Consider the following 16,385-nt stretch of genomic DNA (forward strand, 5'->3'; position numbering starts at 1 on the left):
TTCTTTTTAAGTGTGTTGTTTTTTGTTTTTATTACGAAGATATCGGTTTGATGAATTGGATTATATATGTATGTGTGTGTATGACGCGTTTAATTTTTCTGCTTTAATTCATTTTCATTTCTTTTTTTAGTACTATTTTTAATGGGTATGTAAATATTTTGTTTATTTGTTTGTTGTTGTTTTGTGGATTCGCATGGTACCTATAGCTATTTGGTAGCTGTTTATTTTTTATTTCATTTGATTTTAATATTTTATATTTTTTAGCCTTTTTTATATAATATTAGCGGCTAAGTTCCTAACGTTTTCTCTGCTTGACATTCCATTGAATAATCGGCATTTATATTTGAATACGTTTATATGTAATTGTTTCATAAGCCTATGTTTATGATTTTCTTATCATACTATATTATATTCTTAGCTTTTTGTTTTTAATTTGTTTTACACATTTTTTCATAAATTTAAAAAAAAAAAAAAAGTTCATACTGCATTTTTAAGGCTAACAAAATTACAATTGAACAAAAAAAATCAAATTACATTTGATTGATGAAGAGTATTTTATGATTATGATATTTTATAATATTCACAAAAAACAACTTGAACAACTGAATTTTTAAATTAAAAAATTAAGATTTTTTTTATTATAATGAAGTTAATTACTTTTAATGAAAAATAAAATAACTAATATTATAAACACAAAAAAGGAAAAATATATAAACAAACCATAAACTGAAATTAAAAAAACATATATATGTACATACATATATTAATATAATTTATACAAAAATACATAAACATATTTAAAAAATAAAAATAAATTAATCAAAATTCGAAAAAAACGCAATTCATAATAAAATAATTTATAAAAAAAAAATACAAAAATAATTATAAAAAAATATACAAAAATAATTATAAAAAAAATATACAAAAATAATTTATAAAAAAAAAATACAAAAATAATTTATAAAAAAAAAAATAATTTATAAAAAAAAATATACAAAAATAATTTATAAAAAAAAATACAAAAATAATTTATAAAAAAAAAATACAAAAATAATTTATAAAAAAAAAATACAAAAATAATTTATAAAAAAACAAATACAAAAATAATTTATAAAAAAAAAAATACAAAAATAATTTATAAAAAATAAATACAAAAATAATTTATAAAAAATAATACAAAAATAATTTATAAAAAAAAATACAAATAAAAAAAAATATACAAACAAAATTCAAATAAAAATAAAAAAATGTTTAAATAAAATATTAAAAAAAAAATTTTTAAAAATATATAAAAGTAAAAAAAAATATATAAAAGTATAAAAAAATATATAAAAGTATGAAAAAAAATATATAAAAGCATAAAAAAAATATATTAAAGTATTAAAAAAAAATAAGGAAAAGTAGTAGTTATTCGAAAATTCAAGAACTATTTCGGCAACATCCGTTTAAATGGAATAATATAGCAGACTCATAGATGCATAGACCTAATAACTCACAAACAAAATAAAATTTATGTTAGCGCGCTTTCATCTTAATTTTATGCGTGTTATTTAAAGGAAGAAATAAATAATTTGAAAACAATATGATTATAATTATATTAGCAGCTAACACAAAAAAAGTTTTTCAAATTTGCTACACTTTTTTTTATTAAGCTGAACATATGAAATTATAAAACAAATTATTATTTAATATAAGGACCTTATAACATATAAAACTGAAAATATGAAATAATAAAAAATATATATATTTGATATAAGAAGCCCTACAACTTCGTTAGCCTCAAATATGCAGCTGATTTTTTTTTAGTTTTAATTCCTAAAAGTTCATATATTTCTTACATTCATTCGTTTTTTTCATGTAATTGTCAGCAATTAGTTACAAATATCATTTATGTTTTTATTCACTTTGTAATTAAATCATACCTAAAATTGAGAGCTACTTAAAAATATATATATGAAAAAATTGCGAAATTTTGTTGTTCGTATTTTATGCTTGTCTTGCTTAAACGCGTTCAGAAACAATTATTATGTTTTTATAACGCTTTCATTTATATTTGAATATGTAGACTATACCGTTAGTAGCTATAAAAAATCTTTATACAAAAATAAAAAATAATAAAATAACAGCGTAAAATATTGAATTATACAAATTTCTGTTTATATATGTAAGTATGTAGCTTATGTTTTACATAGAAAATAAATAAAGGCGGCTTGAAGCGCACAGGGTACATATTATATTTTATACTGCTCTAATTTATTACGGTTTATTCAAAAAGCACACTTCTCACCCACTTGAAATTTCCTATATATATTTCAAATTAGTTAAATATTAGTTTATTTTGTGTTTTTTTTTAAATTTCTTTTTATTTGAAACAGTTTTTTCATCGAACGTTTACAACATTTTTTATTCCATTGAGTTTGAAAACAAAAGTTACAACAATCCTTTGGAATTTCTGTATGCGCTTTTGTAATTTATGGAATTCTCCACTTGCAGTGTTATTAATTTGCATTCGGTGCATTCATTGTTAGTGTATATGTGGGTGTGTATGTGGGTATGGATGTGGTGGAAGGGATGTGCTCTGAACTTCTGCTTGTAAATTTCGTCAATTTTATGCTACTGTTCTTCATTCAACATCAACAATTACACGAAACATAGCCAATTTCGTTATATGAATTATAACCGTATATATATATATATTACATTTATATAAGTAGTATATATGTATATTTGTGTGTGTGTGAGATTTGATTAATTTCTTTTTTTTCTTCAAAACTAAAATAATAATTCCGATCACAGAATTCAGACAAATAGTTTCAACGTGTTTACTGGACAAATAAGCAAGTTAAAAACGTAAAATTTTCTTAAACAAAAAAATATTGAATAAACGAAAACAAAAAATACTTAAATTTACTAAAAGAAATTTGTTGCACCACTCAAATGCAATATGCAATTTTATACATACATATGGAATAAACGGATGTGTGTGTGTGATATGGTGAATTTTTAGCATTACTATACCTTAACGGTAAAAAAAAAACAAGTACCAAAACAAAGACAAAAATACACTAAAAAGGTAGTATACAAATAGCTTCGTTTGCATATTCTTTCGGTTAGAGTGTGGCAATGGAATGGCTAAATATGTAGGCATGCATTTTGCACCTAAAGCTGAACTTGTACCGGGACCAGCAATAGGCGCCAATGAAAAGTAGTTTAAGGCAAGGCAAGACAGCGAGTACGACCGGCGACAATGAGTACGATATGATGAGAAATAAATTATGTGCGTGTGAATATGAATATTTTAATGTTGCGATATTTGCTTAAGCATTTACATATGTGTATATATATATATATATGTATATATTTTTATATATACACGAAATTAGGAATGATGTGTAACGGTGCACACAGAGATAACACGCAAATATACGTACATTTGACGCTTTTGCTTACGTTTATGTCATAACGTAACGTAACGTTGTTATATTTACGTGCTTTCTGCTTGCCACCACCATTGAATAGTTCATTCTTTCGCTTGCCTTTCATTTTTGTTAGGAGATTCAAGTTTACTAACTGCTATGATGCAAAAATTGTAAGTATTAAAGATTTCATTTACAGCGTTTTTAGACTAATTGTACTACAAAAATATTATGTATGTATGTATAAGTGTAAGCGTCAGTTTCATTTTTCACTTGCAACAAAAAAAAGTGAGATTTTTTTAATACTCTTTGGAGTTTCCAAAAATTAGATAAGCAATTAAAATAAAATTATGGGATGTGGCCAAAAACCAGTATTGGCGCATTAAATTTGATTGTGTCAAGTTGTTAAATAAATGTTAGTAAAAGAAAACATAAAAATTGTTAGGGAGACGATTTTTAAAATACGCCTGTTGAGACCAAATAATTGTGGATTGTATGTTGTTTTTTTTTCTTCTTGTTTACCGAAAACTTTTCAAAAGTTCCTCGTTAAATATCTTACATGCTAATATGTACACACGCAGACACACATACACACGCTAATGTAGTAGTTTGTTTTGAATTTTCAGTTTTTGTTATTTTGCTTTTTTCATTACTTTCATTTGTTTTTGTTTTTGTTTTTAGTATTAGTTTTTGCCTATGATTTTTGTTTGTTGTGTTTTGTTTCTCTTTGCTTTCTAATGTCTTTCGTTTATCCAGCTAAAAATATGCAATTTTCATATATATACAGTGCTAAATTTTAATTGTTTTTGTTTTTGTGTTTTTTTTCTTCTCTTTAATTATTGTTGCATGGGGGTTTTGTGAAGTGGTGCTACACTGGCGGCGACAATATATGAGCCCAATAGTTGATCCAATGTGTCTACGCAATTTTCTCTATACTTGTTCTAATTAATTTTAATACGATTTCCTTCGATTTAGTGCACTCCTCTCCAACTCTCTATCACTCTCTCTCTCTCTTGTGCCACTCTTAGCTATATTTCACTGGAATAGCAGCGTCGCAAAGTTGCGTTGCTTTTTAGCCAAGCCTACATTACTGCCACTGCCACCAACTCCTTCGCCGTTACTGTATTGTTGTTGCTGTTGCTGTTTTTGCTTATACTTATCAGTGCGTAGTTGGCGCCTACGGCGCTAGAGCAATTTATCCATATAAGCGTGTAGCTCTTCATTCAGCCGCACACCGCTATTGTTGCCCGCTTTGCTAGCGGCCGTTGTTAGACCAGCCACTGCCGCTGAGTACAGCGCGTTGCTGTTCGACGCATTTGTCTCTTTAGCGGCACTTTGCTGCTCGGCACGATACCACTTGTCGAAAGATTCTTTCGGTATCACTTCGCTGTCGTAAATCAAATCGAATACACTACATATCAGCTGATTGGCAGTTGGTGTGTCGTAATTTTGTTGCAGCGCGTCAACGATGGCGTCGAGACAGGCCAGCTCATGCGTTTCAAGACCGTCTAGGCAACGTCTAAGCAACGGTATGCACTTGTGTCGAAACAGTTCTGTGTCCAATTGACGTAAGCGGCTCGTGCTACTACTTAGTTCCGACATCGGCGGCATCACAGTTGCATAATCACAGCAGAGGAATTTCGTAAGGCTGCGTATAAAATGTGTGTTTATGTGCACATTCGTATTTATATAGTCGATGGCTAGATCACAGCCATTTACCGCATTCAATAAATACTCAATGCGCATCACTTGCTCCACTATGGCAGCGGGATGTGTCGACGTGGACGTAGCAGTCTGCTGCGGTGGCTTGTATGTACGATCATGTATATACTGAAAGCCATGCGTGTTGATGAATTCGCGCCATAGCGTGTCATCGCTCATAAATTGTTGGCCATGTTCCAATTTGAACACCTTATTCCATAGTTCGCGCGTGTAGGTGGCGCCAAATTCTGTGGTGAAGTAGGTGATGAGCGCATGTAGGAAACGTTTCGTGAAGTTTTCGTCGGCCGACCATTGCTGCAGCCAAATATCAGTGAAATGCAAGAGTTGTTCGTGCAATAGCGGTCCGATAAATTCGAATACGTATGTCCAGAGGTTGGGCACGTCGACCTGCAGATCGGGCAGTTCGTCGGCCAACTCCTTGTATACCACATTGAACAGTTGAGGTTCGCACACTTTGGTACGCATCAAATGTACGAAGATGGCGGCGCAGGCTTTGCGTTGCGCACGCTTAACGGTTGTCAAGTGCAGATAGTCAGTGAATATATAGTTGAGCAATGATTTCTGTTGACGGCGATTGAGATTGCACCACTCGTTGACCGCCTCTTGTTGCCAGCTATTGCTGGCGTTGCTGCCGCGACTGCTGCTCCCATCCAATAGCTCTTCGATCAGCCGATTGAGCAATTTTTGGCATTCATTTTTACTCAAGTCTTGCAAATCCAAGTTGTCCAAAGTGTATTGTATGTCTTTCGGTTCGTGCGGTGATGATGCTTCACTTGTGCTTTGCTCGTACATTTTCTCTGGTCTATCGAGCGCTTGAAACGGATTGTTGGCCATTGGTGATATTGTTGTTGCGTTTGTGCCGCTTAACATGGCGGTTTGACGCTTGAAACCGCTGCCGTTCGACGCATTCGTCGTGCTGGTGTTTAGGCTCAGCAGTGTTGCTGGTGTATTACTGCTGCCGCTGGTTGCAGTTTGACGTCCAGACGAGCGCCATTGGTAATTGATTGAGTTGCCGAGTTTCGGTGTGCTTTGTGTTACCTCATCGCTGGTGAATTTCAATTTGTTCGGATCGATATTTAATTTCTGTTGCTCATGCTGTTGCATAAATTGCTGTGATTTTTGTGATTTTTGAAAGTAGTGCCGATTGCCCTGATTGCCGCCGCCAGCGCCACCACCCATGTTACCCCCAATGCCGCTGCCGCCGCCATAGTTGCTCAGCCGATTGCTTTTATCGTACATGCTGCTGCTGCCGCCGCCCCCGCCACCGATGCCGCTCTGCATTTTATCGTCCTGTTTGACACCGATTGCTGTACGTTTCTGTGTGGTTTGTTGTTGCTGCTGTTGTTGTTGTAACATCTGTTGCTGTTGCGTCTGCGATAGCTGATGATCCCAAGTGCGTGCGCGCAAATCCATCACATCTTGCATCATGAAGCGCACGCGACTGCTAATCTTGAAATGGCTGCCCGCAGCTCCGGACTTATTGCTGCGCGATTTGTGTATGATGTCCTGTATTCGGCGAAATATTTTATCCATGCGCGCATTGTTGGCATTATCGGCCGATTCTAGCAGATGTCCAACGGTGGTGAGTAACTTACACATGTATTCCAGCTTCTCTTCGGAGCCGTGTTCCAGTAGCGATTCGATGCACAAGAACACACGATCATTTGTTAGCGACTGTTGTTTAAACATTTCACCAATAAAACGTACGGTGCCCCAAGCACGACGGCGAAATTGGTACTCTTGATCCTCCAATTCGGCCTGTACTTCCAGCCGCTCTTTCGAATCTTCGCAATTTTCTAGCTTATCGACTAGCGGTTGCAATTTCAGCTTTTTCGCATTGGCATCGTTCACATTTGTTTCGAATTCGTGTTGAATGCGGTTGATCAGTAGGCTCGAGAAGAGCGATTTGCTCTCGGCTTTACTTTGGAAAAGCACTTTGCAGAAGTTTGCGTATGTGGGCGCGAAATTCGGTTCGCTAACGGTCTTTTCGAAAATTAACAGCATCACCTGTGGAATAAGGAAATACAATCATGAGTAAGCAGTCTACGCCATTGTAATTAAAACGTTTGAAAGATAATCGAAAGTGCGAAAAGTTCGAAATCAAATTTCAAATTAAAAGTCTTTGAAATAAAATTAATTTAATATTTTCGAAACTAAATTTTTTAATATTTAAAATTTTTCGGCAGAAAACAAAAGTTTCGACAGCTTCGAAATTAAATTTTAAAATTGAGAATCTTTTAAATGACATTAAGATAATGTTTTCGAAATTATATTTTAAAATTTGCGAAACGAAAAATGTAAAACTTGAAATTTTTCGAAATCGAAATTTAAAATTTTACGAAATTGAAAATTTTAATTTTACGAAATTAAATTTGAAAACTCAAAATTTTTGAAAAAAACATTAAATAAAGTAAATTTAAGACAATATGCGTACTTGTTGCATTTTCTCCTGTGTATTCATGGTGATGCAGGTCATCGATTTGAGCAGCACTTCAAAGTTGTCTGGCGTCAGCTTGTTCAGCACGCCACGCACCTTCTTCAGCACCGCATCGATGTCATCGTTGGCGCCCGACGGCGAGACGTTATTCGATTTGCTGCGCAATGTTTCCGGCTGCCAGGCATTTTCACACTCGGACAGCTTTATCTCCTCCTTCAGCGACAATTGCACTCGTATAAAGTCAACTTTACGCTGCTGCTGTGCGCTCATAACACTGCCGACACCGCCTAAGCCGCCTACAACCATAGCACCGCTACCGCCTGCGACCGCACTAGCCACACTAAGCACACCGCTCAAAGCGCCACCACCAGATTGGTGATCGTGATGTTTCTTTGTCTGACCGCTGCGTCCACGCTTACCGCTGACCAATTCCAGCGATTCATTGAAGTTCATGTGTTGATACTGCTGCTGCTGGAGATGCTGGTGCAATGCCAGTGAGGACATGTTGTGTGCGTGATGTGCCAAATGATGATGTTGCTGACGCGAAACGAATAATTGAGAAATGCAATCGCCACGCTGACATGACACCATTGGCGGCTTACGCGCCTCGCTGGACTTTGAAAGCGCCTTCAGTTCATCCAGTGTGTATTTACGCGGCTTTAACGGCGATACAACGCCAACTGGTGCGCTCGCTGTAGTGTTGCTATTGGTTTTGTTTGTGTTTCCCGCTTTTTGAGAGATACGTGTATTCAGTGCGCTGTTGTTCTTCAAAAGCGTTGTCGTGCTGGCATTTAGCATACAGTCGACAGTATCCTTCGAAGAAACTGTTTTACTTTGTGGCATATCCTTTTGTGGTGAGCTAACTTCGGCTGGATGTGGTTGCTGAATTTGTTGTTGCTGTTGCTGTGCCGCATTTGTTGGCGATGCTGGGCTCTGCGCATCTTTCTCCTCCGCGAAATCACCGAACCGAATGTCCTGTACATTGTTCGCTGCTCCAGCAGCATCTTGTTCCAACTGCATTTGCAGGCGTGTGCTCATTTCCTCCTCATCTTCGCATGCTGACGACGAGCTGTTCAAGAATTGTAATTGTTGTCCGGGTGCTTCAAGAAACGCTGCGACTTGCTGTTTGGTCGGTTGTTGTTGTGATGTGGGCGCAGGCGAAGCACGTTCTGCCGCTTGATGTATGTCCGTTAGGGAGTCACCTTGTGTAAAACGGCAAACGAATGACAACATTAGAGTTTATTTAATACAGAAAACTTTTGGTTAAAATATTCTTTCAAAGAATCAGTACAGTGGGAAAGCAAAAGATTTGCTGGTCGAAAAAGTCAGTTATTTTCTATTCTATGTCAAGGCAGTTACAATTATGTGAGAAACATTTTAAACCGAATAGATTTGAAAATTCGTTCAGAAAATTTTGTACAGAAACCGTAAAAGATAATTTGGGCATAAGAGAATTTCAGAAACCGTTAACCGGTGTCGTTTTAAGACGGCTGCCTTCCTTAACTGTTAGATAATGTTTAAAATTTTCGGAAACTAATTACAACTATAAATCGTTAGTTGAAAATTTGCAAGCGTCAGTTGCAAGAAATGAAACCGGTATAAGAAACATCATTTATACCGCATTTAAATTCATTATTCTAATATATTTAGTTGACAAAATCAGTGAATACAGACGGACAATGGAAAAACGATGTACAATTTGTTAAATGTACATATTTGATTTTTTGAGGTTATGTCAAAAATATTTCATTATTGAATTATAATGTATAAAGGACTAAATTGATTACATTTTAGCACATCTACTGCAGGCAATGAAAGCAATATGCTTGCTTACAGTTCATTATTTTGAACAAAAATCAAAGGCCTAAAACATGTTCGTCTGTATCATGCCTATTTAAGCAGTTTGGTTTCTTTTTACACCTACTTTTTGTGTTCGTTGGCGTTGGTGTGTCACTTGTCAGACTCCCGCTTTTCGTCACATTGCCGCTACGTTCTTGTAGTGGTTGTTGATGTGAATGTTGTTGTAAATTTGATGTTGTTATCGTTTCTCTTAAATTACCGATGTCGCTAGAACTATTTGCATTAATTATATCAGTCGGGATTTGGGTTGTTGTTGTTAATGTTGTTGACGTAGCCGTTGTTGTAGTCATATTTTTAGTTGCTAAATTATTATTAAAATTATTATTGGCATTGTTTAATATACTTTTGTTGTTGCTGCTGCTGCAGCTGCTGCTACTGCCGCCGCCGCCGCCGCCACCACCACCACTATTATTACTAATACTATTGTTATTATTATTGTTGCTGCTGCTGCTGTTGCTACTGCCGCTTAGTGTTGCTGCATTCGCACGTTGGCTATTCACCTCACCCTGTTTATTGAGCTTCTTTTGGCTTTCCTTGGCGCGTTTGGACGCCTTGCGATTCTTCTTTTGCAGCACCCTAACTGTGGCGGTGCTATGCGTTATTGATGGACTACTACTACCGCCTACACCGCCTTGAACATTCGCCACTGTGCATGTGTTAGTGCCAGTTTTTCTTTGTGGTTGTTGCTGCTGTGTATGTTGTTGTTGATACTGTTGTCGCTGTGTTTGTTGTGGCTGTGTGTATGAATGGTGTGTGGGTGTCGATGTAGCCGATGATGATGCACCCGAAGTGTTGGGCGAATGCTTTTGTGTCGTTGGTTTACCGGCAGCTGTTTGTGGCACGGCCATGGTTGACATAGAAGTGACGCCAGTAGTGGTTGAAGTATTCGATTTACTAGTCTTAAGTTGTAACTTCGCCATGCTGGCAGGTGTAGTTGGTACATATGTAGCCGAGGTCGCAACAAACTCCGTACCTGTATTCGAGTGCAAGTTGTCGTTGTCTGCAGCTAAAAGCGGAAATTTAATTTATTAGAAAATGAACAAATTTAGCCAGTCACATGTGTGTGTGTGTGTGTGAAAAATGCAGCATACTTACTTTGAAGCTCTGCGTATTTTGAGTGCTGACCCGACTGCACTGGATAAACTGTCACCGTCATTGTAGACGTCTGCTCTGATTGATAGCTAAAATGAGACTTGTTGTTGTCCTCCTCGCCACCACTCACTGTGGTCGCAGAGGTAACAGCAGAAATATCCGATTCTTCTTGTCGATCAACTGCGTACTTGTCATCAACATCATTGTCCGTAAAATGTTGTTGCTGTATGTCTTGCGCCTCTTCGTAGACATCTATTAATTCCGAATTTTCTAGCTCGTTTTCTGCAATGTCCAACATCAGAGATGTGGATTCTGAAAATAAAAAAAAATAATGTATACTGTAACTTATTTAATACCCAAACTATTCTAAAACTTACCATCATCGTAATTGCTGTCTTCGCCATCGTCGACGGTTGCGCTGTGTATACTAGTTGTTGCGTGCATTCCCGTTTGTTCTTCGCACACATCAAGCTGGCGCTCGTCCTCATTCAAATACACGGGCATCTCATTTGAGTCGGCAATGGAATCGTTGCCACGAGTGGGCTTGAAGTCGCCATAAACATAATTGTCAGTGTCCTCATCACCCGAAATTTGGGAAGTGACCGGAGAGAGGTCGGCCGCAGGCGCATCGTATGCGCTCACACACCTGCCTGTGCTAAGATCACGATCACGCACCGCATCTGTTTGCATTTGCTGATCGATCTTCTCCTTTGACGTAGAACTTTGCACCGCAACACTCACCGCTGCTGTAGTGGCGCTTTCGCTGTGCGGATCTTTCGTAATCGCAACGGCTGTCACTAGGGGTGTCTTTGCCATGGAGACAGTAATCGATTTATCTAACGGTTCGTTGCCGCTGGCGGTGCTCTCCTGTGTACTGGCCGCTATGTCAGTAGGCGACGGCTTGGCTTCGACCGCAGTGCTTTTTTTCTGTGGCTTCGGGTCCAATATATTCTCATGTGTGATCGGGTGTATTATGGGTATGGCGTGTTTACGTGGTTTGACTGTTTCCGTGCCACCAGTTCCAATGCCACTGCCGCCAACCGCGCCGCCAACTGCACTGCCACCAACGATGCCGCCGCCGCCAGCAGTCAGTGATGTCGTCGACGATGAGTTTGAAGCAGCTGCGCCAGCTAAATGTCCATAAGTTTGCAACGCTTGCTGTGTCATGGCGGACGGTGTCGCCAGCAATGGTTGGGCTTGCGTTAGCCCAGCTGCGCCCATCGGCAGCGGCGGTTGGCAAAATGGTGAAGTAATGTACGTGGTTGGACCGCCAGCTGCACCACGTGCACCCGATTGCAGCAGCGGGGTTACCGGCATGCCACCGGCAGCATTGCCTGCTTGTTGATGTGCGCCGGCGGCAAGCAATGACGTACGCGGCGCAGCTGTTAGTGGACCCGGCGGCAAGGCGAATATCGCATTCGCTGGCAACAAGTATGCGGTTTGTGGTTGCCGTTGATGTGGTGGCGCTGTTAATACGCCACGCAATTGATGTTGATGTGGATGGTGTTGTGGATGTAAATGTGGTGGCGGTGTTGGTGCAGCGCCAGCTCCCGTATGATAATAGTGTGTATGCAACGCTGTCTGTGGATGATGAAGCGCTTGATGATGTTGCTGCTGTTGTTGTTGGTATAGCGTGGTAGCAGCTTGTGTATTGGCGCCCGGTCCGCCATGATTATTTGCAGCTGCAGCTGCTGCTACTGCGGCATTGTTGTTGTACTGTGCAGCCGCTGCGGCAGCGGCGATTACTGCCGCCGTCTGTTGATGATACTGTTGCAAATAGTTGGGGGTCATGAATGCCGTACTCGTCGGCGGCGGTTGCATGAGCGCCGTCCCAGTCGCGTAATGTTGCATATTGGCCCCATTGTTGGCGGCAGCAGCTGCCGCCGCCACAGCCGCCGCATGTTGTCTGGCGATATTTGTTGCGCTGGCACTATTGCCAGCGTTGACACCTCCGCCGCCGACGGATATACTACCTGCACCACCGCCCCCCACCATACTGTGTGATTGAGTTGCGGACACAGACGACGCACCGCTAGCTGTATTGGACTGTGTGGGTGGTGACGGGGCCATTTGTGATGCTGTGACTGTTGCATTATTGGGCGCTTGCGGATGTTGGGCGGGGGGTGGTGGCGGTTGTGCTTGGCTTAATTGATACGAATAATAGGTTAACTGCGGATGATGATGCTGTGGTTGCTGTTGCTGCTGTTGTTGTTGTTGCTGCTGCTGCGATTGTTGTTGGTGTTGCTGATGCTGTTGATGAGGATGCTGGTGTTGCTGATGGTGAGGGTGGTGGGAATGCGTTTGCTGGGGCGCTTGATGACCGTGATGTACGGACGGCGGTTGTTGTTGTTGTTGCTGCTGTTGTTGCGGCTGCTGCGGTTGTGGCGCGTGTGGATGGTGCGACTGGTGGTGCGATTGATGATGCGACTGGTGGTGATGTTGTTGCTGCTGCTGCTGCTGATGCTGTTGATTTGGGCGTATTCCCTTCCCACCCCCTCCCGTTTGAAGGAACATAGGAGGATCTTTCAAAGACCTAATTTTACAACAACAACAAACACAATCCCAAATATCGACGAGCGTTGGCGTAAATTGAGGTGAAACATATGGTGAGCACAATGAGCAATTGATAATGAATTTTTGATATGGATTTGAATTTTGTTCATGTTTGATGATTTCAAGATTAGATTTGTGGAAATTTGGCGGCAATTTGTTTTTGGGGTTACGGTTTTTTTTATAATTTTTGTTTTTGGGTTTTTATTTTTTTCGCGTTTGCATGGAATGAGTGGCGTTTTCATATATATATATTTTATTGTTTTTTTTTTTTTGATTGTTGACATTTTTGTTCGAATTGCAAGCAGTAATAAAAGAGAACAAATACAAACAATCGTATGTTAGTGACAATATCTTATGATTTACAAAGAGCATGAGTTAAAAGACGGTAAAGTGTATTTTTGCTGTCGCTAGTTTTGCTATTTAACGTGATTTCGAACGGTTTTGAGACAGGCTAAACTACTAAAGCGTACAAAAGAAACTAACAACGATTAGGCGTACATACATGCAAACAATTGTTCAAGCAGAAATCAATTTCACAAATAATTTTAAAAACATAGAACATAATGAATGGACTCTTGATTTTACTATAGTATGTTTGCATAGTAATATAAATATAATATTAAAAACCAACAAAAAAAAAACGAAATAAAACAAATTAATTAATAATGTTAAGTAAAAATACATATATAAATATTACTTATTTGTTATTGTTGTTGTTTTTGTTATTATTTTACATTTTTTTAAATTCTAAGTTTGTACTAAATAATACTAAAGTAATTGGACAATATTTTGTTTTCCAATTGTTGAATGGAGAACACTTCCAATAGGTGTACTTTTCTTAGAAAAATTTTGCAATTTGTATTTTAAAAAATTAATTAATGCGTTAGGCTAAATTTTATTACATATATTATATTTTGTAAAAGTTAAGAAAAAACATAAAATTCTAAATGCAATCAAAATAGCTATACAAGGATTGGTAGGGATACGTACATACGCTGACACAAACATACATAATACATAAAGACATTTTAGGGAGGTGATATGAAAAATTATACATAAACAAAAAAACAAAACATCGTGAAAATATCTTGTCAAACATAAAAGTTTTCCATACAAAGATTAGAAATTAATCGATGAGTTTGAATGACAGCTACATAGATTCTATGGTGGTCCGATCTAAAGAATATATGCGGAGATTGTAGCATTGTTATGTACAATAACCTATACCAAATTTCCTAAAAATAACTTGTAAAATAAAAATTATTTCCCTCAAGTGCTTGATTTTGTTCAATCAGTATCAGATCGATATCTCAAAAACTGAGGGAATAGTTCACGTATATACAGATAGACGAATATGGCTAAATCGAGTCAGCTCGTCATGCTGATCATTTATGTACTATATACTTTATAGGGTTGTTGTTGTTGTTGTTTTTACAACAGGGGCTTAGGTACATACTCTGCAAGAAACTTAACAGAATTATCTTATAAAATCATTTAGAAAAGTTACCGAGAATACTGACGCCTTGCGACTATATAACCGATATTTCTTCAAATATTTACTTAAATTCTGAAATATTCTGTTCCAACGTACTTGTATGCATATATAAAATTATGTATGCAATAAATTTAATTGTTGAAACTACATTGTGCAAATCTTGGGGATGATGTCATAAAGACTTGTAGCACATGAACTCTTCCAAATGCTTATCACCGCATGAACTAAAAAAAAGCAAAACAAAGAAAAAACTGAAACGCGCAAAATAAATTTAAAAAAGTTTTTTGCATTTACATCTACATTGTTTATATGTGTGTAAATATATATTTACATTTATGTAATATATTGTTTTCATTTGTAATAGCTTATATGCCGTCACTGTTCGGTGTTTGTTGACATACAACAGGTGTTTTTGCTGACCGATTTACCGATCTGCTCGAACAAAACATCTGAGCGTACGTTTCCCATTAGGTATAAATCACTTTTACTAGAGTTAAAACGGATTTTTCCCTCATTAACTGCCCCTTGTAAGAGTAATACTATAACCATAGGTTGTGCTTTGAAATCATACACGTCACCTTGAAGCCAATGTCTGTGGGTGGCCGTTGTGCCATTTTCGGCAAATAACAAAAGATTAATTTATTAATAATATGTACATATGTATGTATGTACACACATACACGAATATAGCGTTTTAAAGAACACTTGCGCTTGATTTGCAAAGACAGAGTTGAATGGCCACTTACTTACATACATACACACATATATATGTACATATAAATCGTCTCATCACCGTTCATTAGTCATACAATATTTTACTGTTTTTCTTTGTTTACTTAAGTACACAAGTTAAATAAAATGATGAAGGAGTGTATACTGTTCTTATAATATTATTTTGTGTAAATATAATGAGTAAACTTCGGGGTGTTTCTAATTTTTGGCCTACTTAATTTTATGCGCTAAATTTTGATGTTTTCTTGTAAATTTTTTTTTGCGTGCGGCAAACAAAACCAACTGCATTCCAGCCATACCAGATAGCAGAAAAATGTGGCACAAGGTAACGAGTTTCGGGAACGTACCAGCCGGAAGACAGGTTACTAATAAACATTAATAATGCAAGAAATGCGTTTAAGCTTGGTGTTTGACACTGATAATGCCCAATATTGTTTTTAACTGAGTTATAACAGCTTTTTTTCTAAATTTTTATTATATTTACAATCATGAAAGTTATTTTTATATTAATAATACCGCAAAAACTTAAAAAAAAAACCCCTCTCCACTCACACTGCTTTATAAAAGTGGCATATGTTTTTAATTTCTTTTATTTTGACAAATTCAAAAGTCAAAACAAAGTAACGTCGATGAATGGGAAGAGACAAAAGGAATATAGTGGCAAATGTTTAAAATCAATAACAACAATAATCGCATATATGTGCCAGTAAGCATGCTACCAGGTGGAAGAATTCCTTCGTTGACAGCATGATCAGATTATGCATACATATGCATGCAATTTCTACTGAATAAAACGTATTTGCACTGCGTGTAAATTAAAAATACTAATACACTGGCATATACCATGTGCTTCGCGGCAATTGACAAAAAGCAAATTGTGACTATCCATGATTGTGACTCTTACATTTCTTCAGTATATTTTTTTCATAAGAAAATGTTTAACACGCTGGACTGGTAATTACAGCTAAGTGATCTGAATTCTACAGAATTTTGGCGCTACAACAACAACAACTAAGTGACTTGAATATGTGATATGTAAAATATACATAAGTTATTGAAAAAATTCCCTTTTCGCTCA

At 37.0% G+C, this 16,385-nt stretch overlaps 1 protein-coding gene across 9 annotated transcripts in view; it reads right to left on the reverse strand.

Annotated features, from left to right (window-relative positions):
* The window catches only part of LOC106621894 (myosin-6), a 44,439-nt gene that overhangs the window by 26,198 nt on the left and 1,856 nt on the right, over nt 1-16,385 (reverse strand). For 4 of the 9 annotated variants that reach the window (XM_036368530.2, XM_036368532.2, XM_036368531.2 and 1 more), the window contains exons 3-7: nt 10,905-13,060; nt 10,531-10,839; nt 9,500-10,441; nt 7,573-8,777; nt 1,708-7,145 (exon numbers count right to left, since the gene is read on the reverse strand). The exons of 4 other annotated variants lie outside the window; for them this stretch is intronic. In XM_036368530.2, coding sequence (XP_036224423.2) covers nt 4,602-7,145; nt 7,573-8,777; nt 9,500-10,441; nt 10,531-10,839; nt 10,905-13,041 — 7,137 coding nt within the window. In that variant the 5' untranslated portion in view covers nt 13,042-13,060 and the 3' untranslated portion in view covers nt 1,708-4,601. Of the gene's footprint in view, nt 1-1,707; nt 7,146-7,572; nt 8,778-9,499; nt 10,442-10,530; nt 10,840-10,904; nt 13,061-16,385 lie in introns of those variants that run through there. One more of the 9 variants, XM_036368533.2, reaches the window with a different exon arrangement.

Source organism: Bactrocera oleae, chromosome 2 (assembly GCF_042242935.1).
Source record: "Bactrocera oleae isolate idBacOlea1 chromosome 2, idBacOlea1, whole genome shotgun sequence".
NCBI classification, from domain to species: domain Eukaryota; kingdom Metazoa; phylum Arthropoda; class Insecta; order Diptera; family Tephritidae; genus Bactrocera; species Bactrocera oleae.